At 42.6% G+C, this 22,275-nt stretch overlaps 1 protein-coding gene across 1 annotated transcript in view; it reads left to right on the forward strand.

Annotated features, from left to right (window-relative positions):
- Positions 1-18,575, forward strand: part of ACE2 (angiotensin converting enzyme 2) — an 82,705-nt gene extending 64,130 nt beyond the window's left edge. Inside the window, exons 13-19 of the mRNA XM_073616938.1 lie at positions 3,968-4,090; positions 4,197-4,375; positions 5,868-5,926; positions 9,007-9,107; positions 10,921-11,037; positions 12,745-12,939; positions 16,948-18,575. Of these exons, the coding sequence (XP_073473039.1) occupies positions 3,968-4,090; positions 4,197-4,375; positions 5,868-5,926; positions 9,007-9,107; positions 10,921-11,037; positions 12,745-12,939; positions 16,948-17,119 (946 nt within the window). The 3' untranslated portion in view covers positions 17,120-18,575. The remainder of the gene's footprint in view (positions 1-3,967; positions 4,091-4,196; positions 4,376-5,867; positions 5,927-9,006; positions 9,108-10,920; positions 11,038-12,744; positions 12,940-16,947) is intronic.
- Positions 18,576-22,275: the final 3,700 nt, after the last annotated feature.

A 22,275-nucleotide genomic window follows, 5' to 3' on the forward strand; every position in this document is an offset into this window, starting at 1 on the left:
TGGTGGATGACACATCCATGTCCGGTCAGTTACTGCAGAGCGGACATGGACAGAGCCTACTCTGCTCTTTGGGTGGCCAGGAGTAAAAGGACCCCACTGTCCATTTACAATTGATAACCCTCCCATCCAATCCACCAAAACAGAAGAGGACAGATCCCCTTCCATTTTTAAAGGACCAGATCTGACCCAGAGATCGGCAGGTGTAAACAAACACAACGCTGTTTACACCCACTTGTCCTTGGGAATGTATGGACCTTTCCGATCAGGTCCGCCTAAAAAACTGACAGGTGGACCTGATGGGATCTCCCATGTGAAGGGGGCCTAAGTGTTTAGGGGGCTCCTTTTCAGTGTTGAACAGTGACACAGCTGACTGATAGATGAAATATTCGTTATTCAGAGATCACAATAGTAATGTAGTAAGCAGGGGAGAGCTGGCAGCCTTAGGCCTGGGGGGGCAAGTCCAGTCAAGTGGCCCTTTGAACCACCAAATCAGCTCACTATCCATCTACACCAAATTCCCCGCACAGAGAGAGAGAGAGTGGGGGAGACTGCTCCATATTGCCCCAGAAAGAGAGAAAGACCATTTGACACTGCCTGCGCAGAGAGAGAGAGACCGCTTGACACTGCCTGCACAGAGAGAGAGAGAGACCGCTTGACACTGCCTGCACAGAGAGAGAGAGACCGCTTGACACTGCCTGCACAGAGAGAGAGAGAGACCGCTTGACACTGCCTGCACAGAGAGAGAGAGAGAGACCGCTTGACACTGCCTGCACACAGAGAGAGAGACCGCTTGACACTGCCTGCACAGAGAGAGACCGCTTAAAACTGCCTGCACAGAGAGAGACCGCTTGACACTGCCTGCACAGAGAGAGTCTGCTCCACATTGCCCACAGTGCGAATCGTCATTCTCTGTGGGGGAAGTGCGAATCGGTCACTCTCTGTGGGGAAAGTGCAAATCGGTCACTCTCTGTAAGGGTAGTGCGAATCGGTCACTCTCTGTGGGGTTAGTGCGAATCGGTTACTCTCTGTGGGGGAAGTGAGAAGGGATCACTCTCTGTGGGGGCAGTGCGAAAGGATCACTCTCTGTGGGGGCAGTGCGAAGGGATCACTCTCTGTGGGGGCAGTGTGAAGGGATCACTCTCTGTGGGGGCAGTGCGAAGGGATCACTCTCTGTGGGGGCAGTGTGAAGGGTCACTCTCTGTGGGGGCAGTGCAAAGCGGTCACTCTCTGTGGGGGCAGTGCAAGGGGGTTACTCTCTGTGGGGGCAGTGTGAAGGGGTCAATCTCTGTGGGGGCAGTGCGAATCGGTTACTCTCTGTGGGGGCAGTGCGAATCGGTCACTCTCTGTGGGGGCAGTGCAAAGGGGTCACTCTCTGTGGGGGCAGTGCAAGGGGGTCACTCTCTGTGGGGGCAGTGTGAAGGGGTCAATCTCTGTGGGGGCAGTGCGAATCGGTTACTCTCTGTGGGGGCAGTGCGAATCGGTCACTCTCTCTGGGAGCAGTGCGAAGGGATCACTCTCTTTGGGGGCAGTGCAAAGAGGTCGCTCTCTGTGGGGGCAGTACGAAGGGGTCACTCTCTGTGGGGGCAGTGCGAAGGGGTCACTCTCTGTGGGGGCAGTGCGAAGGGGTCACTCTCTGTGGGGGCAGTGCGAAGGGATCACTCTCTGTGGGGGCAGTGCAAAGGGGTCACTCTCTGTGGGGGTAGCGCAAGGGGTTCAATCTCTGTGGGGGCAGTACGAAGGGATCACTCTCTGTGGGGGCAGTGTGAAGGGATCACTCTCTGTGGGGGCAGTGTGAAGGGATCACTCTCTGTGGGGGCAGTGTGAAGGGATCACTCTCTGTGGGGGCAGTGTGAAGGGATCACTCTCTGTGAGGGTAGTGCAAGGGGTTCAATCTCTGTGGGGGCAGTGCGAAGGGGTCACTCTCTGTGGGGGCAGTGCAAAGGGGTCAATCTCTGTGGGGGCAGTGCGAAGGGGTCACTCTCTGTGGGGGTGAAAGTTTCCCAGCCATCAGAATACAGTGATCAGTGCTGGCAGCTATAGCAGCCAGCAGTGATCGCCAAAAAAAAAAGAAAGACATGCTGGCTGTACTGAAGTCAGTTGATAGATACAACCAGTCTTCACATAGATAGATTGAAATTCTGCTAGTTCAGCAGAAAATTAAATCGGTCTATGGTGGCTTAAGTTCACCAGTCTCTGGGTTTAATATCATCCTCAAATCTTCTGAAAGGGGTGCTCCACTTAGGTGTAGAAATTCACTTTGAACTCCACCTTATTTCCAGAACTGTTTAGGTATTAGATGTGCAAACAATAAGGTGAGAGCACATCGAATACCTACAGAGAATAATGGAAATAAGGTGGAGTTCAAAGTGAACCGTGCCATTACCTGCAGGGACTGGCATTTAGGGGGTTAAAACAGGCAGGGAGGAAATGTCATATCACCTTCTCTGTCTGCCACTTTTCAGTGGAGTGGCAGTGCCTGTGAATACAAGCCTTTGGGCTCACACTGGTGTACTGGCAGTTTTCCATAGCCATAGTCCCTCAGACTTCTTTTAGGTTGCACATTTTTGCAGCTTTTTCTAAAAGTGCACCAAAGATGCAGCATTCAGGATGTTTTGTGCACTTTTAGAACATGCAGTAAAAATGTGCAACCTCTATGGGACCAGGGGCAACATGCAGAAAGACTGCCAGTACACCAGCACTGCAGACAACCCGCAGCATGCCAGTGTGAGCCCACATCATAACACCTAGGAGGGTAAGCAGGGTAGTGTGGCTGCTAGAAAAAAAAAAAACTCTTTGGCTTCAGAGAGGGGGAGGGAGGAGGAGTTCACTTACTTGGACGGTCCCAGCCTCCCAGGAGACTCACTGTATTTGAGCCGACTGCTCAGATTTAAAGAGAGAGCAGGTCCAGCCTCTGCCAGCCATTCGTGTGGAGGAGGGAGGGGCTGTGCTCTGCTCTGTAACACAGACTGTCAGCCCTGAGACATCGCTGGCTCACAGTATTGGATGGAGATGCCGCACTCGGCCAGCTCAAAAACTGAGCATGTGCGGTTCTGTGCTGGCGACACAGTGGCCTTTATAGAGCATATGAGAGCAGCCCAGGGGGCAATTGCCTCTCTACCCCCCGACCCAGCCCACCCCTGGTAGTAAGTAAACTTTAGCACCTGGTAGGTTATATATGCATGTACATGCTATTGGGATCTGAGCACAGGTATATCTTGTTTATATTACTGATGCTGGGTTCTTCTGTCCTCCTGTCCATCTTTCATAAATAAGGGGCCTGGCTTAGCAACTTCTCTGTTAACATCTCTCTCTCAATCCAAGCTCACTAATCTTGGGGATCTTCTAGCAATGTATCTGAACACTGGAAAGATTCCCTTGTTACAGATGCCATATTGATATTAAAAATGAATTGTTGTCATATTACCTGTCAGAAACCATGAATCAGACTGAGACAGAAGTACAGTTAAATCTCACTTGTTTAAGAATAATAAAAAAAGGTAAACAGAGTAAACATAGTCAAAACATAGCCAGAGTTCAGGAACCGGAACGGATAGTCAGACAAGCCAAAACGTCAGGGAGCCAGAGATGAGTGTAATAGAACAGCAAGCAGGATCTGGAGCCAGAAGGAATGTCAGCCAAGAAAGTTTTTAACAGGAACACAGGAGAGCGTCTCTAGAGATGTGACCAAGGCGAAGGCAGAAATCATCTGGGCTGGACGGCTTAAGTAGCCAGGACTGACAAGCAGGATATCATCAACAGGTGAGTCACTGTGGAGAGATAGGAGCTGGCAATTAGCCGACAGCTGAGCGGCCGGCTTAGAGAAGGAAGGGCTGAGCCCAGCCCTGACATTACCCCAATATTTCAAATCATTACACATCTTTGCAAATAAACTGAACTTTTTGCTATTTAAATGTACTTCATTGTTGACCTCCTAGATTTGTAACATGCACATTTCCTTCTTATTCAGGTATTATACCAGAACCATTTACCAGTTCCAGTTCCAGGATGCTCTTTGTAAGGCTGCCGGTCACACTGGTCCTCTTCATTCCTGTGACATCACTAACTCCACAGCAGCAGGCAATAAATTAAAGTTAGTGAAATATGAGTGAATTATTCCTATTTTCACTGTTTTAAAAACAGGATTATATTAGGTCTTGTTTGCTCACAGTTTGATTAACTCCAACAAACTCCTGCAGGTCTATGTTAGAACTGGGGAATTCAAAACCTTGGACTGAAGCCCTGGAGAGCATAACGGGGGAGCTGAAGATGAATGCCAAACCTCTACTGAGTTACTTCCAACCTTTACATGAATGGCTACAAAACATTAACAAAGCTAAAGGGTGGACAGCTGGGTGGACTACAGAAGGGGACCCATGTAAGCAGCATATTACTTTGCTATCAATGACTCAATGACAGTCTCTAACTTTCTTTATATGTCTAGTAGCTTCTGAGCTCTGCTAATGACGCAAGTATAGTTTTCATCTTTCAGAGACATATTCTTCAATAAGCTGACAGAGGTTTTCATAGGCCACTTCATGCTATGTTATTATAGGGCTTCTACTCTACATGACTGTACAGTTACCCCTAACATCTTAAACTGAAAGTTTCCTTTCCCCAATTACATAAAGATATTAGCACCTTGTAAATATGAATGGGTTGCAGAGTCCAGTACACCCTCTTTTGCACAAAAGGAACTGCATCTAAAGATACAACTGCTCTTTAGTTTATGCAAATGTTGACATCTAACTCTAGTAATAATTTATTTTACAATGGAAGGTTTTAAAGAGAACCTGTTAGTTCCCTCAAAAATTCCTAATGGCAAGTCCCTACAATGAAAGAGGTATTATACTCACCTTTCTGGCAGTCCTTTTTCCTACCATCCATCTATTCCCGTCCTGCAACCTTCATCAGGCATTTAACACTTCCAGGAGAGTCAAATATCTGTGGTTGCTGCTGTGTGCTGTAGTTCCTTCCTTGGACCCCAACTTCAACAGGGACAGGGTAGATAAATAACAGCGCCCCAAACGAGTCTGCCAACACGTACCCCGGTTCTACTTTTTGGTGCCTGCACTGTGATAGTACACAGAAATCCCTGCAATGCTGCGATCCTGTCTAAATTCAGGTACAATGCGGATCAGAGCAGAGGAAGGCCCCTCACTGTGCACATGGTGCCGCTCAGTATCTGAGGGTTAATGGTCTGCATAAGAGAGGTATGTACTGAGGAGAGGACATTTCTGATAGAGGAAGATCTGTTCTTTTAGATGTGGGGGGTTTGTCCTCGAGTGAGACTTGTGTATTGTTATGGCGCGATGGGGAATTGTGCTGGGGGGAGATTGGGTTGAAGGGAGATAAGTACTTTTTTGACACAGAGGAGGAAAGGGGGATTGGTGCAGTGTGAATTTGTGCTTGTGAGGGGGCCCTGACACTCACTGGAGATTAGTGTTGGCCTTGACCCTTACATGGGGTTATTGTTGGCCTCGACCTATATGGGGGGTTATTGTTGGGCCAGAATCTTGATGGGGGCTATTGCTGGCCCTGACACATGCTACGGGTCATCATTGCTGGCACTTAGAAGAAGCGAATACATCATTTACATATGCTGACCAAATCAGCATATTAGTATCAGTAAGTTTAAAGCATGCAGTGAAAAAAAGTACACTGCAAAATGAGATTACAGTCCATAGGAGTTGGTGCAACCCTCTCTCCATCATGATACTGAAATATGGTGGATGTTTAGTCCTATGTGTAGTCCACTTGTGGGGATGGAAAGCTATTCTTTCTCGTGGATGTGTTTACCATATATACAATTGTTTGCAAAGGTATCATAAATGCAAAACTAACAATTACATTTTTTCTGTGCTTTCCAGTTACAGCAGATTCAATCAAAGTAAGGATTAGTCTGAAAGCTGGACTGGGAGATGCTGCGGTAAGGGTAGAGCTCATCTTGTTTTATCAGTTAAAAAATATCTAGAGAATGTCAACTTTATTTTTAATTTATCTTGTATCTATTTACATATACATTTATTATGAAGGCATAAGTTGAACTAGGCAAAGTAGCAGGTTAACTTTATAGGATTTATCATAAGCTTTTCCCGATCTACCATTAGAAAATTCCTGTGTTAGTTTAGAGTTTATAAAAGTGGAAGCTTAGTGATTGGCTGGTCATTTTGTGGTGGGGCGAATGTCATCTGTTTCTCCATAACCAGACATTTTGGGGGGATCTGGCAGCAGCAGGGAATTGCAGAAAAGGTGAGTAAAGACCACTTATGATGCCTCTAAAGTGAACTTGTTATTTTGCCTAGCATGGGTGAAGAACAGGTTACATTTAAATAAAAAAAGGCATAGCACAACAGAAGGAAGTGTAAAGTTTGATTTAATAAAATCTATATACAGTACATGCATGAACATTAGTGTGAATTTACTGTCTTGGATTGCTGTTTTGGCTTGGTCTAACCTATAAACAGGTTTGTTGTTTTTGGATTGGTCTAATCCAGCCTTTCTGATCCTTTTTCCATGGAACAACTTTCAGGTCCAGGAACCCCCACAAAATGAATATATCTATAGCTCACTGTGCATTATAGTAATCAGTAAGTTAAGCATTGTATAAATTAAAGAAAAAAGGAATAGCTGGACTATTTAATGGCCAGAGCAGAAATGGTTTTAACACCCCTTTCTATACAAAAATTTTTTTTTAGAAACAATCATGAACTGAAATAAGTGATACTAATGCCCATAAAAATAAAGGGCCCCTTTACATTGGTAGTCAGTGGAGAAATGCACCCTTTTAGGGGGTCAGGGGAAAAGTATTCCCTTACATTGGTGGTCAATGGCAGAGAAGCCCTCTTTACAACCGAGATTATCTAAGAAAGAAAAAAAAAAAAAAAAGACTGTCGCCTATCTCATTTAGGGGCCCCTTACATTTAGTGGTGCCCCCTTACGTTGATTGATAGTGTAAGTCCCCCTTAATATTGGCGGTCAGTGGAGATATTCCCACTTACATTGGTGGACAATGAAGTGCCATTATACATTGGTAGACAGTGTAGTACTCCTTTTTATTGGTAGCAATCGGAAAAGTATTCCCTTATTTAGTAGTCAGCCTACTGCCTCTTGCCACTAGCTCTGCAAAGTGACATTAGTGCCAAAACCATGCAGGCTTCACTTTACACTGTTGAAAATCTAACTTGTGATGTCATATTTGGCTGCCTGCCAGATGCACCTATTGAAACACTGTCCAGACTTCCTTGGATAGAGTCTCCCTCTCTCCCTTCGACATAATATATACAGTACAGTTAGGTCCATATATATTTGGACACAGGCACAATTTTAGTTTTTTTTCAGGTATTTACCAAAACATGTTCAAGCTAGTTAAATAATGGATAGTGGCTGAAAGTGCACACTCCAGATTTAATTTGAGGGTATGTACATCCAAATAGGAGGAAGGATTTAGGAATTACAGCTCAAGGAACCAAGAGTAGTTGGACAATTGACTCGAAAGCTATTTTATGGCCACGTGTTGGCTACTCCTTCGTTATTTCTTCATCAATTAAGCAGGTAGAAGGCCTGGAGTTAATTCTAAATGTGGTATTTGCATTTGGAATCTCTTGCTGTGAACCTACATCATGCGTTCAAAGGAGCTGTCCATGCAAGTGAAACAGGATTCAAAAACGATACAAAACAGGCTTCAAAAATGAAACAAATCCATCAGAGAGATAGCAGCAACATTAGGAGTGGCCAAATCAACAGTTTGGTATCTTCTGAGGAAAGAAGAATGCACTGGTGAGCTCAGCAACATAAAAAGGCCTGGGCGTCCATGGAATGATGGATGATCCCAGGATTCTCTCTATGGTAAAGAAAAACTCATTCACAACATCCAGACAAATGAAGGACACTCTCCAGGAGGTGATTGTATCATTGTCAAAGTCTACAATCAAGAGAAGACTTCACAAGAGCAAATACAGAGAGTTCACCACAAGGTGCAAACCATTCATAAGCCTGAAGTTTGGAAAAGCCAGATTAGACTTTGCCAAAAAAAATCTAAAAAAGCCAGACCATTTCTGGAAAAGCATTCTTTGGATGGATGAAACTAAGATTAATCTGTACCAGAATGACGGGAAGAAAAAAGTGTGGCTTAGAACAGCTCATGATCCAAAGCACACAACCTCATCTGTAAAACATGGTGTTGGCAGTGTTATGGCATGGGCATGCATAGCTTCCAGTGGCACTGGGTCATTGGTGTTTATTGATGATGTGACAGAAGACAGAAGCAGCTGGATGAATTCTGCAGTGTTTAGAGATATAATGTCAGTCCAGATTCAGCCAAATGCAGCAAAGTTGATTAGATGGCGTTTTACAGTACAGATGGACAATGATCCAAAACACACTGCAAAAGCAACCGAGGAGCTTTTGAAGGAAAAGAAGTGGAATATTCTGCAATGGTTGAGTCAATCACCTGATCTCAACCAATTTAGCATGCATTTCACTGAAGGCAAAACTAAAGGCAGAAAGAACCACAAACAAAGAACAACTGAAGACAGCTGCAGTTAGAGCCTGGCAAAGCATCAGAAAGGAGGAAACCCAGTCTTTGGTAATGTCCATGGGTTCCAGACTTGAGGCAGTTATTGCCAGTAAAGGATTCTCAACAAAATATTAAAAATGGACATTTTATTTATTTTTTTATTTATGATTATATTCATTTGTCCAATTTAGTCCCTGAAAATGGGGGGGCTGTGTATAAAAATAGTTGCAGTTCCTAAAATTTGTACTTGATATTTACGTTGAACCCCTTAAATTAAAGCTGAAAGTCTGCACTTCAAATTCATTTGGAGTGTTTCGTTTAAATTTTATTTTGGTGGCATACAGAGGCAAAAGTATGAAAATTGTGTCTGTGTCCTAATATATATCGACCTAACTGTATATACAGTATACATGGCTGTGTGTAAAATATATATGTGCGTGCGTGTATATACTGTATATGTTTCTAACATCAAATATTTTTTATATTAACAGTATACGTGGGACATCAGTGAATTGAATTTGTTCAAATCTACAATTGCATATGCTATGTCCAAATATTTTGGTTCAGTGAAGGAGCAAGAGATTGTATTTTCGTAAGTACCTTTTATGACAGAGCACAGAAATGCAAAACAGGACCAGTGAGACAAATTATAGGGTAGATTTGCTATAAGGTTCACAGTTCCCTAAACACTTCTTAATTTTTGCTTATGTTTTAAGTGGAAAACTGCCACAAGTTCAATGGCAAAAATATTGTGCATCTTTGCAAAGTGAATGTAGTTAGCTGCCCAAGATGCAATTGTCTTAAATATAAAGAAATGTTTCCTCCGATATTGTGTTGGAGAGTGCACAGTTTCGACTGAACTTGTATTCTTTTGGCGGTAATCAAGGGATTACATTTTTCTGTAACCTCTTCTGGGCCCAGGTTTATCCTCAATCATTATATTACCTATATTGATGAGAAAACCCTGCTTAACTGCATTTATGAAGTGAATCACCACATTGTCCAGTCAGAACTCTTCACATTCATTGTGAAAAACTCAGTGTTCCCTGTAGTAGTGGTGGATACTACAATGATTCTCCTCATCCACAGGGATCGGCCAGGTATGCAATATGCATACAGTATTTACATTAGTCCAAACTGGACCAATATATTTCTGTGAATCACCCTCTTAGCGTAGGTTGCTAGGCAAATTTAGCTTTGGCTCCTTCTGTAATCAAGGGAGCAGTAATTGTTTGTTCTGGCCTGTTCAGGGTCTCACAGGCTGGGAGTTTGAGTACTTCCTCTGCCTCTTGAAGCTTCCAGAGCTTAGGGCGGGAGATTCAAATCAAATCAAGCAGCCTGAATATTTATCAGGTTATGGCCAATCCCTGGAGGGCAAGTGTCCATAAGGGGACTGGAATATAGATAAATAGTCTGAGACACTGAAGGTGCCAGGACTAAAGGCTCAAATCGAATTTGAACAGAACTGGCTACAGAACCACACCACAAGGGATCCAGCCCTGAGAGGCACCATCTCACTCACTGGGTTGTGTCTGGAGAAAGCTGGGAGGAGGCAGCTGCCCTTGGGTCGTGTGAATATTGATCTTAAGTTGAACCCTGAGATTGTGTGCTGGGCGCTGCGCTGGGTACTGATTTTTGCACACCTGTGCAGGGTAACCAGATGTCCAAAGACTTGCCCCATGGTCTTCAACTGTGGGGCCATTGGACTGTTTACTATTAGCCATTACTGCTACTGCTAGGAGCACTGTCCACTATGTACTGCTGAGCGGTTTGAAGTATCTCATGCCCCTAACCCCTCTCCTGTTAGAAGTTTTATCAGCAATAGATCACAAAAAAGACAAAAAGGAGCCAGAGTTGCTTGGGTGGCTTGTAGCCTCTGTGCTGTTTGGGGGACAACCAGTTCAAAATCAGCAGCTCTTGCAGTGGTAGCACTACATATCCAAAAATCCATACCTGGAATTCAGCTTTAAATGCAAGCTTTTTCTAATTTTAACATAAAGCTTTGTTTAATAGACTTACTGGGATAGACAAAGAGAAACTGAAATGGCCCTCTTCTGGAGAAAAAATTCTGCACCAGACCTACTCCAAAAGCCTAGGCATTTGGTCATCTGATCTCTTCTGAAGTGGAGGATTCCAGTGTTCAGACTACCTAACCCCTCTCTTCAGAAGAAATCATTTGACGAAATGCCAGGAAAGGTAAGCATTTCAACCTTTCCATTACTTTTTATCTAGCCATTCCTGCAAGATGTTTAGGAAAATTTCATGTATTAAATTTAGGCAGTACCTCAAACACAGTTTGGCTTAGTTGAGTGATGAGGAAAATGAATAGGTAAATAAAAGGTAACTTTTTATCTAGAATGTCAATTATTCACTATGCATTTCATATACATTTTTTGTTCTTGCAGAAATGATGATGTACACATTTTTAAGGAAACAAAAAGAATCTCATTCTTCTTCTATGTAACAATGCCGGGTAAACTTGATCAAGTAGTGCCAAAATCAGAAGTTGAAGCTGCTATTCGGTAAAGCCATTTTTCTCAATGCTTCCTCGAGTTAGGTCAGTTACAACTTACAGAAATAGATACCAAGTTAGATAGTCATTTTAATAATGGATTCATGTACCTAGTCCTACCATCACCTTCTTGCTATAGCAGTTGCACAGTGTGGCTTAAAATGGCTGTCCAATATGCACCAAAATAGACCTGGTGCACTGTGTAGTAAGCTGGTCAGACACATCCTCGCTTTTCCTCTGCAATACAATTCTGTGGGAGGACACTTGTGATGAGTGGTGGGGCCATTACTCATTGCTGCCAGCATAGAGCACCAGAGTTGGAGGATATTTCCAAAATAAGTTAGAAACCGGAACATCATATAGGACTTTAAAGGGAAAAAAGGCATGGGACTTCACTTGAAATGTAATCATCACAAGGTTCTCTTTCTCCGGGCAATTTTTTTTCTTGGAGAACCCTGTGTGCCCTTCTGAAGCTTCTGTACACTCATATACTTCCTCATTGTAGTCCACTTAGGAGAACTACTACCATGTAACTATAGGGAATTCATGGATAAACATCCCTAAACATCTAAGCAGTGCTGGGATAAGGTCCACCAGTACCCAAGGTGGAAGTACCAATCTTAGATGGCTAGCTTAGACATTTAAAAGTGCAATGGCCAGTGCAATATACGGAAACTACAATTTTTTTCCAATTACCAGCTGCTCTCCCTGTTTAATCATCGGGGCTCTGCTCAGGAGTAGTCAGAGATCCTAAAACGGACGGTGACTGTCACACTGAGTGACTGAGAGGGACTCCACTGATTACAGTGAGGCTCATTCTGTGTAATCTACAGGACTGAGCTTTCAATTTTAATAGCTTGTCCTGCACAGGATAAGAGCCCAGCGGCCAATGTGGAATCTCTCACCTCAACATAGGTAAATACCTTCTAGATTATTAAACTACAAATCTGTATTTGCTTTCTGTGCCATTGTCGTTCACAGATTAAAAAATATTCTCAGTGTCTGGTTTAGGAGATTAGGTGGTTTGCATATTATCAGATATCTCAGCCTCAGAGACTACATTGGTCATAGTTTGTTTGGAGGGGGGTGGCTACATTTATTTTTTAAGAATAACCTTCCCTATACGACCCATATTATATCATATCATAAGGCAGGGAAGTATGCTTACCAGTTTTAATCATAGTCATTAAAGTGTAACTAGAGGAAAAACTTTTTTTTTTCATTTTGGATAGAGTAAGAGTAAGTATAACCTCTTCAGTTTTTTTTTTTCTTTTTTGCCACTTGTGCAGGATTTCCATAGCCAAACCAGGAAGTATGAGGAATTCCCTCCAAAGTGTAAGAATCCTATTTTTTTTTACCAGGGCACCAGGACTCGTGTCCCCATTGGAAGATTTCCCCTCTATTAGTGTTCTGATGTCAACTCAAAATTTGGGATTTTCTTTTACATTCACTTTCAGGATAATAGTAAAAACAGGACTAATAGAGAAGGTGTATCTCCCTAAAGGGAAAAACACAGACAGCAACAAAAACTGACAAGTGTTCTAATCCCTCCCCCCTCTATTCAAAACTAAAACAAAAAGTTTTGCGTTTGGTTGCACTTCAAGAAGTTATTACCTAGTTTGATTCATTCTACTGGCAAAGGCTTTTTGTAGTGTCTGACATGCTTATATACAGTTTTACATACAATACTCATTATCTTAATGTACTTTATTTGCAGCTTGTCCAGAGGTCGAATTAGCAGTACATTCCATCTAGATGACTACTCCTTGGAGTTCCTGGGGATCCCACCTACACTTTCACCAGCCAAGGAACAATCCTTTGAAGTCTGGCTTGTAGTGTTTGGTGTTGTGGCCGGATTTCTAGTTATAGCTTTGGTTGTCCTACTTTTCCTTGGCTATAAAGATAAGAAGAAGTAAGTTCTTAATTCATTCACAACCCCAGATGCACAAAAACTGTCCTGCTAGCTTAAAGCAACATTTGCTGTAATTCTGAACATAGGCCGACATTGATCTTGCTATTAGGTAATGAATGTGCACTGAATCCAGTCTCAGCATCATAGGCTTGCAAGGATTCAACAAAGATTTGCAAACATTGTAAGTGTCCACAGTTAAAAAGTTTGCCTGAAACAAAAAAATTAAAAAAAGTAACCATCTGCATCTAGTCGATCACTGTATGCATTTACAGCATGTATTTTAATGTACTTCCCATTCATTCACAACATGCGTACACTATATAAAAAAATACACCTGCTTGTTTTTTTTGCAGCGCAATCCAAGCCAACAAATTATATTCCTTATTATATGTGTTGCACTGAAGGCTAGGGGCAATTGTTTTATTCATGCATGAGCCCTGGCATGTCATTCAAAATGAATAGCAATGAAATGCACAGCTCTGTGACCAAGCCCTGGTGGGCGGGGTGAAACACATCAGGGGGAGTGGCTGGAGCAGTGCTGGCTGAGGTCACACAATCTAATATACTTCATCTGCACTGGGTCGGTCTGAGCTGCATCCTATATTACACAATGAAATGTGCATATAAATCATGCTGTGAAACTGCAAGGCAATGTGCATTATAACGCACATAAACATGCACACGAATGAGTGCATGCACTAGTATGATGGGATCCGCTGAATGAATGTGGCTGGGAATTTTCTGATGGATCAGTCACTTTAAATGCAATTCCAGTTTTGCTGAAAAAAAAAATCCTCACTGGGTGAACTATTGACTTTAAGGGGATTTTTGCAAATTGTTTGCAAATTCTTAAACTGATTTCAGAATGGGAGGCTCAAACTTCATTATATACACCTGATGCAGTATCAGTGTTGTAAGGAGTCTGCACCCCTTTAGAAGCAATGAACCCGAGAGAGTAGGTCACCAAAATTGAAACTCCAATTGCAAGGGATGCCTGTATCTCAGTGCAGACTTCTGAATGAAGCAGTGAGCTAGTCTCATAACCTCCTACCAGATTTTGATTTTGTTTTTTAAACCTTTGTAATGCTTGACAGTATTACACTAGCTATGTTAGGTGCGGCTCGGCATGGCATGTAATTACTAAGTCTGTTATCTACAAGCACCCCCATGTTAATGACAAAACATGGAACATAGGGCGCGTCTGTCCAATGGATCCTGTGCCAGTGTGAATGGGGCCTTAGATTCCAAAAGGAGTGAGGGCAGGGGATTTAAAAGCTAAAAACACTGTCACCCGAGCAGCTCTTCTGAGAGTGGAAGCAACTCTGGCTAGCAAGAAAAGAGGTAGAGAAGGCGCTTCCAAGTGCAGTATTACACAGTTTATTCGATCGACACAATAAATTACACTTACAAGATGTAAGTGTGTGAGGGCTCATCTGGCAATCACAATCCAAGACCAGGTTCCTGCCCCCGTGACTCCGAGTCTCCTTGCTGACCAGCAGCAATTGGAGGGATTGATGGCCGATAAGAGGAGGATCTGTCATCCAGAGGTGGCGGTGGAATGCACGCCGCGCTCGTGGACCGCACAAACCAGAAATGACGTCAGGATGTGGGCGGTAATGTGTTTCAGAGCATGAGTACAATGCTCCTTCCTCACACCAATCTGTATGCATGCCTTGAAACGCATTACAGCCCACATCCTGACATTTGTGTGGTCCATGAGCACTGCATACATTTCACTGCCACCTCCAGATGACAGATCCTCCTCCTGTCGGTCATCAATCTGTTCAAACGCTGCTGGTCGGCAAGGGGACTCAGAGACACAGGGCCAGGAACCTGATCTTGGATTGTGATTGTCAGATGAGTCCATCACATCTTGTAAGTGTAATTTATTGTGTTGATCGAATAAACTGTGTAATACTGCACTTTGAAGCATCTTCTCTACCTCTTCGTACAAGCACTCCCATTACTTTTTCCATTACTGGTTCTCCTTGGAGAGTCTCTCCTAATGTGTAATTTGCATGTGTATTTTTGGCACCCAAGTACATACCTTTACAACATTGAACCTTATCTGCCACATAGTTGCCCAACCCCCTATTTTATGGTCTTCCTGTTTGGGATTTTCATCAGCAAACACTGAAATTCAGCTCTTAATTACATTATATCATTAATAAACAAATTGTACAGCATTGGCCACAAGACCGAGGACACACCATTCACAACTTTAGACCATTCCGAGTCATATATCACTACTCTCTGGTCCCATTCATGTAACCAGTTTCCTATCCATGTACAAACAATTTCATCAACTCCAACAGAAAGTGCTCTAGCAACCCCAATAATATGATCTAACAAAATTACAAAACAGAATAATGTAGACACTCAATGAATAAAGTCTCAAAACCAATAATCCAAAGTGAGAATGTAATATGCAAAGTCTCTCAAAATCATGTGAGGAAGAAAAAAAGAAGATCCACCCGTGTAGATACTGGAACCATTGATAAAGTCCACATGCAGGATGTATGGCTATTACTTAGTGAAGAAAAATATGTGATCTGCCACCAGTGTAGAAGGGGTTACTTCTTACCAGATGTAAATGATCCCCCATTACAGAGGATCATAAAAGGCATAACAGCTTATGTTGGTAAGTCGGAATCCCATGCTGAACTGCTGGGCTTTGGCTGTGCCTCAGACCGTCGGAGGGGCCAAATCCATATCGGATAGTATTATGGCTATGAGTGGAATAACAGAGAGTAGAACGGGATCATAGGGGTCTGCTGTTTAGCAGTAAAATCAAGCGCTTGTATAAAAGAAGACAGTGGTCTCAGCATATCCTCCCGATGCGTTTCGACTTCACTTTGAAGCGGTCTGAGGCACAGCCGAAGCCCAGCAGTTCAGCACGGGATGCCGACTTACCAACATAAGCTGTTATGCCTTTTATGATCCTCTGTAATGGGGGATCATTTACATCTGGTAAGAAGTAACCCCTTCTACACTGGTGGCGGATCACATATTTTTCTTCACTAAGTAATAGCCATACATCCTGCGTGTGGACTTTATCAATGGTTCCAGTATCTATACGGGTGGATCTTCTTTTTTTCTTCCTCACATGATTTTGAGAGACTTTGCATATTACATTCTTACTTTGGATTATTGGTTTTGAGACTTTATTCATTGAGTGTCTACATTATTCTGTTTTGTAATTTTGTTAGATCATATTATTGGGGTTGCTAGAGCACTTTACTCACAATACTTGTCACGGATGGGATTGTGTTTACCCCATACACTTTATGAGGTTTTACCAGTGATTTAATTTTTCACAAGGGATTAGCAAGCGCGATTCAAGGTTTTTTCCATAGATTAAACTAGCTACAGTATCAAATGCTTTGAAAGATCTAGATAAACTACATCGACTGGATTTCGGCCCCTTTCACACAGGTGCTCCGAACGGGTCCCCCTGTTTTCAGGCGGACCTGATCGGAACCTCTATTCTTCTCTATGGAGCGGCGGATGTCCTCTGACACCTGCCGGCATCCAATCCTGTCTGCTAAAAACAGACGGATTGGGATCCGTTCTCCATCTGTCCAGCAGATCGGATCAGTTGACAGTCGGATGGAAGCAGACAGGCGATCTGTTTCCATCCGACCGCCCCATAAGGTCCTTTCTGCATCAGCGGAGTGGACACGGACCTGTCATCCACCAGCTCAACGGGGATCAGCGGAGAAATCCCTTGCTGAGCAGGCAGGTCTGCTGCCGGCGTCCGCCCCATGTGAAAGGGGCCTTCCACCATCCAGTTTTTCACTTACTTCCTCATAGAATGATAACGAGTTGGTCAGACGAGAACGGTCTTTCATAAATCCATGCTGGTTGTCAGCTACCTTTATTACAGACAAGTTTCTCTATAAACTCTATTAGCATTCCCTCAAATACATACTATTGATTATACTTTTATTTACTTTTCATTTACATGAAGTTTTGCTATTCTCTACTGACATATCTTTGTATCTGAAGGCTAAAAAAATCTAAGAAAGAAGAGTCTGACAACCAAGACAGAGTTTCTGAAATTCTAGTGGCAGGAACATTGGTGAAAGATGCTTCGATTCCAGTCAACATTTATGAAGATGCTGGTAAACAGAATAAAGCCTATGAAGATGTAGAAGAGGAGCCACAAACAGCTTTTTAAGCTATGAAGAATCCTGGAAGTTGTTCATATAATATGACTGTCAGTTATCATCTTTACAATAGGAACTAAGAACTTCAAATGTCCTAAATGAGAACTTAAACTGAAGTGTTTCCCAAGTCAAAAGAACTGAACAAAACCATGAGGCACGGTGATATTCCCCTTCATCCATCACCTATGCACTTATAGTAATAAGTAATAAGCATCACTCTCTGGAGAACTATCTGTATTTTTCCTAGCAACCAATTAACTTTTCTCCTTGATCTTTCAACCTACTGAAAAAAAAAAGAAGTAGATGAGCTAACTGGTGCCTAGGACGTAAATATAGTTCTTCAACTAGACACTTAGGATAGGTTACTATAGGATTTGCCTTAAATCTGTTGCCCAGTGAATGTTGCAAAAAGAGACAACTTCACTCTTCAAGAGTCTTTCTGTTATACTCAATCACCAATTGTGGTAGTTTATGCAGAAGAGAATTCAAATTGATTTGCACATTTCCAGTTCCAAATGAATATCAAGGGGGCTACTTTCTAAAATAAAGTAAGGTGAAGTGAACCTGTGCTTACTTCAAACACCTAATCATGTAGCGGAAATTAATATTTTCTAGATTCCCTTTACATGGTTTGCTGTTTTATGTGAGGACAAGCTCTTTACTCTTTGTCAGGCCCATTCATACCTTAGCACCCTGGGGCATTGCATTAACAACATGCATTTTTTTCATACCCTACAGAATAGGCTGTCACCCCCCCAATGAAAATTAAAGAACAGACTTGCACCATTTTTGCAAACGCAAGGCAAATCGATGAATGATATTGCACTATTGTGTGTTGTAGTGCCCTGCAATGCATGTGTGTTGGAGCTGCATTGCCTTAGTATGTTGGGCTACCATTCAAAATTAAGAGCACCAGAACATGCTAATGCTCACACGTTGCAGCACACCACAATGCATGGTAACACACAATCATGCAATGTGATGTGCTGCATTAGGAAACGGGCTACTTGTCTGTTTTTGCATCTATTCATGTGCATTGCCAATTTAAAATGAACATAATGCACATTAAAACGTGACTTAATGTGCATTTGTTAGCGCAATGTACACAAAGCGAGAAATGTGAATGGACCATAAATCTGCCCCCCCCCCCCTTACTTGAACATGGCTGTAGTCATATGAGTGAGTTGGGATCGCAAATAGTTAATGTTGGGTCCTCTAGATTATTTGAAAAGCAAGTAATTCTGGAGTCCCGCTATCTCAGCAGATTGGCAACAGGACCTAAGAAATATGGTGACATTTTGTATAAAATGGGAGAGCACCTCTCCCATTTGGGCCTGGTTCTCAATGTTTAAATTTGACGATTTACATCCATTTATTTACAGAATATGAGTGAATTTGAATTTAGAACTTAAGGCTAACATGCATTTATGGAACACAATAAAATTTGTCTTTTGATTTATTTTACAATATTTTAACTGCATTTTTTTAACAAAGCGATTGTGTGCAGGTGCAATTCAAAAGATTTTCCTATTTACAAAGTACAAGTATGAAACGGGCAACTGCAGACCTTTCTGGCTGGGCTCAATTAAACAGCCACCTACACATGCCTTTACAGCTTATCTGTGTGATCTTACATTTTCCTCTTAAATTGTGACAAAAATTAGGTCTAGCCTGAGTCAAGGTCTGAGTCTAAACATATGCACAAATGATGACACTAATGAGCCCCCACACATTTTAATCTTGAACTATTGGTATAGTAGTTCTTACTCTGAAGCAGGGGCGTCGCTAGGGGGTGGCTTTTGGGGCTATAGCCCTGAATCTAGGGCCAATAGCCCAGAGTCTCTGCAGGGGTCCCCAAAGGGGAGGGGTGGCTCTCTGGGGACCCTTATGTAAGTGGGGCTCTCTGGGGACCCTGATGCAAGGGAGAGGTTCTCTGGGGACCCTGATTTTAAGGCAGAGGCTCTCTAAGGACCCAGATTTAAGGGGGAGGCTCTCTGGGGACCCTAATGTAAGGGGGGCTCTCTGGGAACCCTGATGTAAATGGGGGGCCCTCTGGGTACCCTGATGAAAGGGGGAGGCTCTCTGAGGACTCTGATGTAAGAAGGAGGCTCTTTGGGGACCCTGATGTAAGGGGGGCTCTCTGGGGACCCTGATGTAAGGGGGGACTCTCTGGGTACCCTGATGTAAGGGGGCTCTCTGGGGACCCTGATGTAAGTGGGGGGCTCTCTGGGGATATATATATATACACACACACACACACGTATATTACTGTATATACATGTGTATGCCCGCCCAAGCGTATGACTTTCTTTACTATGCTGCTATGGGCTCTAGCCCCAGATCTTTTGTAGACCTAGCAACGCCCCTGCTCTGAAGTATTAGTTTCAGGGGTTAAAACTTCCCAGGCTCGGGAATTGTCACAGTAAATACACAAATGAAAATGTTTTACATACAGATTTGAATGGTTAGTTGCGTTTTTCAGTGTACTGGGAACACAACTAGATCTCCGCAGAGAAAAAAGGAAAGGGATTGAGGACCTGCTGGAAAAAATACATGATTTGGAGACTAAACATAAGACTAACCTTGACCCAGGGGATGCCAGACAGCTGGAGATACTAATGCCGTGTACAGACGATTGGACACTCTGACAACAAAATCCATGGATTTATTTCTGACGGATGTTGGTTCAAACTTGTTTTGCATACACACGGTCACACAAATGTCGGAAATACGAACGTCAAGAACGCGGTGACATACAACGAGCCGAGAAAAATGAAGTTCAATAGCCAGTGCGGCTCTTCTGCTTGATTCCGAGCATGCGTGGAATTTTGTGAGTTGAAATTGTGTACACACGGTCGGAATTTCCGACAACAAGCTCACATAGAACATTTGTTGTCCGATATTCCGACCGTGTGTACGCGGCATTAGAGTAGTGCTCTCTGGATGCCTAGACAGAAGGGCCAAGAACAAACAGATTTTTTTGCACATCAATTTTACGAACAAGGGAATAAATGTGGCCGATTGTTGGCCAGACAATTAAAAAAGCAGCAGGAACTCTGTCATGTTCATAATATACTAACAAACAGGTAGTGGATTCCAAGGCTATAGCTGCATAATTTCATAGTTTTTATATGAACCTATGTGATATTCAATCAAATTCAAATGCAGTCTTTTATTTTTGTAGTAAAAACCCCACCAAAATATGATAGTATTGCAGCTTAACCACTTCAGCCCTGGAATATTTGGCTGCTCAATGACCAGGCCATTTTTTGCGATACGGCACTAGCGTTTAATTGACAATTGCATGAACGTGCGACGCTGTACCAAAACAAAATTGACATCCTTTCTTTCCCACAAATAGAGCTTTCTTTTGGTGGTATTTTGCGGTTTTTATTTTTTGCGCTATAAACAAAAAAAGAGCGACAATTTTGGAAAAAACACAATATCTTTTACTTTTTGCTATAATAAATATCCCACATTTGTTTAAAAAAAAAACAAATTTTTTGCCGATATGTATTCTTCTACATATTTTTGGTAAAAAAAAATTGCAATAAGCGTATATTGATTGGTTTGCGCAAAAGTTATAGCGTCTACAAAATAGGGGATAGTTTTATAGTATTTTTATTATTATCTTTTTTACTAGTAATGGTGGCGACATGCGATTTTTATCGGGACTGCGATATTGCGGCGGACAAATTGAACACTTTTGACACATTTTTGTAACCATTGACAATTATACAGCGATCAGTGCTATAAAAATGCACTGATTACTGTATAAATGTCACTGGCAATGAAGGAGTTAACACTAGGGGCGCGATCAAGGGGTTAACTGTGTTCCCTCAGTGTGTTCTAACTGTAGGGGGGAAGGGACTGTCTAGGGGGAGAGAGAGATCGTTGTTCATACATAGTATGAACACTCGATCTGTCTCCTCTCCCCTGAGAGAATCGGGATCTGTGTGTTTACACACACAGATCCCGGTTCTCGCTCTGTCACAAGCGTTCGCGGGTGCATTGGCTCCAGGCACACGCTGCGGGCGCGCGCCCCTAGTGGCCGAAAGGCGAAGCGACGTAAGGTAACATTGTTTCGCCCAGCCGTGCCATTCTGCCGCAGTAGAACTGCGGAGGCTGGTCGCAACTAGTTAATGAGAGTATGTTGTTGCACCTAGTGCCCTTAGTAGTGTCAGTAAAATTTGGGTTAAATTATAAGGTGCAAACAAAATCTTAAGCCTTCGTCCTTGGTAAATAGTATACTGTGAGTGAATACACAAATAGAAGTGAAAGTGTGAAACAAAATGTGTACTTTGAAAAAAATAGCAACAAAATGGCAAAATCACAATCTCACAATAAACTCGCATTAAAACTGAAAAAGTCCTTAAAAGTACAACATGTGTATGCAATTCATAAGTGAGTCCATGCAAGTGTTGCAGCTTACATGTCCTTAAATGTGGTGGCTGCAGTAGATTTTTTTTTTTTTGCACACCTTTTTTTCCCTTTATTTTAACCTTGTAATCTTTCCATTCACACACTTCATGTCCTGGGGTGGCAACTGCACTGGGCAGTGTTGTCAATCTAGGACGGGCAGTGTGTTAGGGCTACAAAACACCTCCCTCTCTTCTCCATAACATGAAGAAGAATTTTGTAGTCCACAGAGATAGCAGGGAACAATGCTAACTGATAACAGTTTGGAGGCACAAAGTACAGAAAGTTATCAGCTCACAAGATTTGTGGCCAGATAAACACTTGTCAGATAGATATAATAATTCACTTTCAACAGTTTATGTAACAGGCCAAAATGGAGTAAAGAAAGTAAAATGTATTGTTAGAGTTCACACAAACCTTAAAAGGCAAAATAGTGTGACAAAATGTGGTCATGACCAGGATTATTCAAAAAATAAAATAAAAAATAAAACCTCTGAGCGCTCTGTGTGTGCCAAAATAAAAATATACAGTGTCTTGAAAAAGTATTCATATCCCTAAATGTATTTTATTGTGATTTTCTGTGTTATTTGGAGGAATAGTGCCCCAAGGGTCAGAAAAAGACAAGCAAAGGGCCACATGCCCCCGGTGCCACAGTTTGGAGACCACTGCCTTAGAAGACTAAAGTTACACTCACATTGTGTGTTGCCTCGCCCTGCATCACTGTGAGACACTGGTCTGATCCTGTGTT

This window comes from Aquarana catesbeiana, linkage group LG02 (genome assembly GCF_042186555.1).
Source record: "Aquarana catesbeiana isolate 2022-GZ linkage group LG02, ASM4218655v1, whole genome shotgun sequence".
Taxonomy (NCBI): Eukaryota; Metazoa; Chordata; class Amphibia; order Anura; family Ranidae; genus Aquarana; species Aquarana catesbeiana.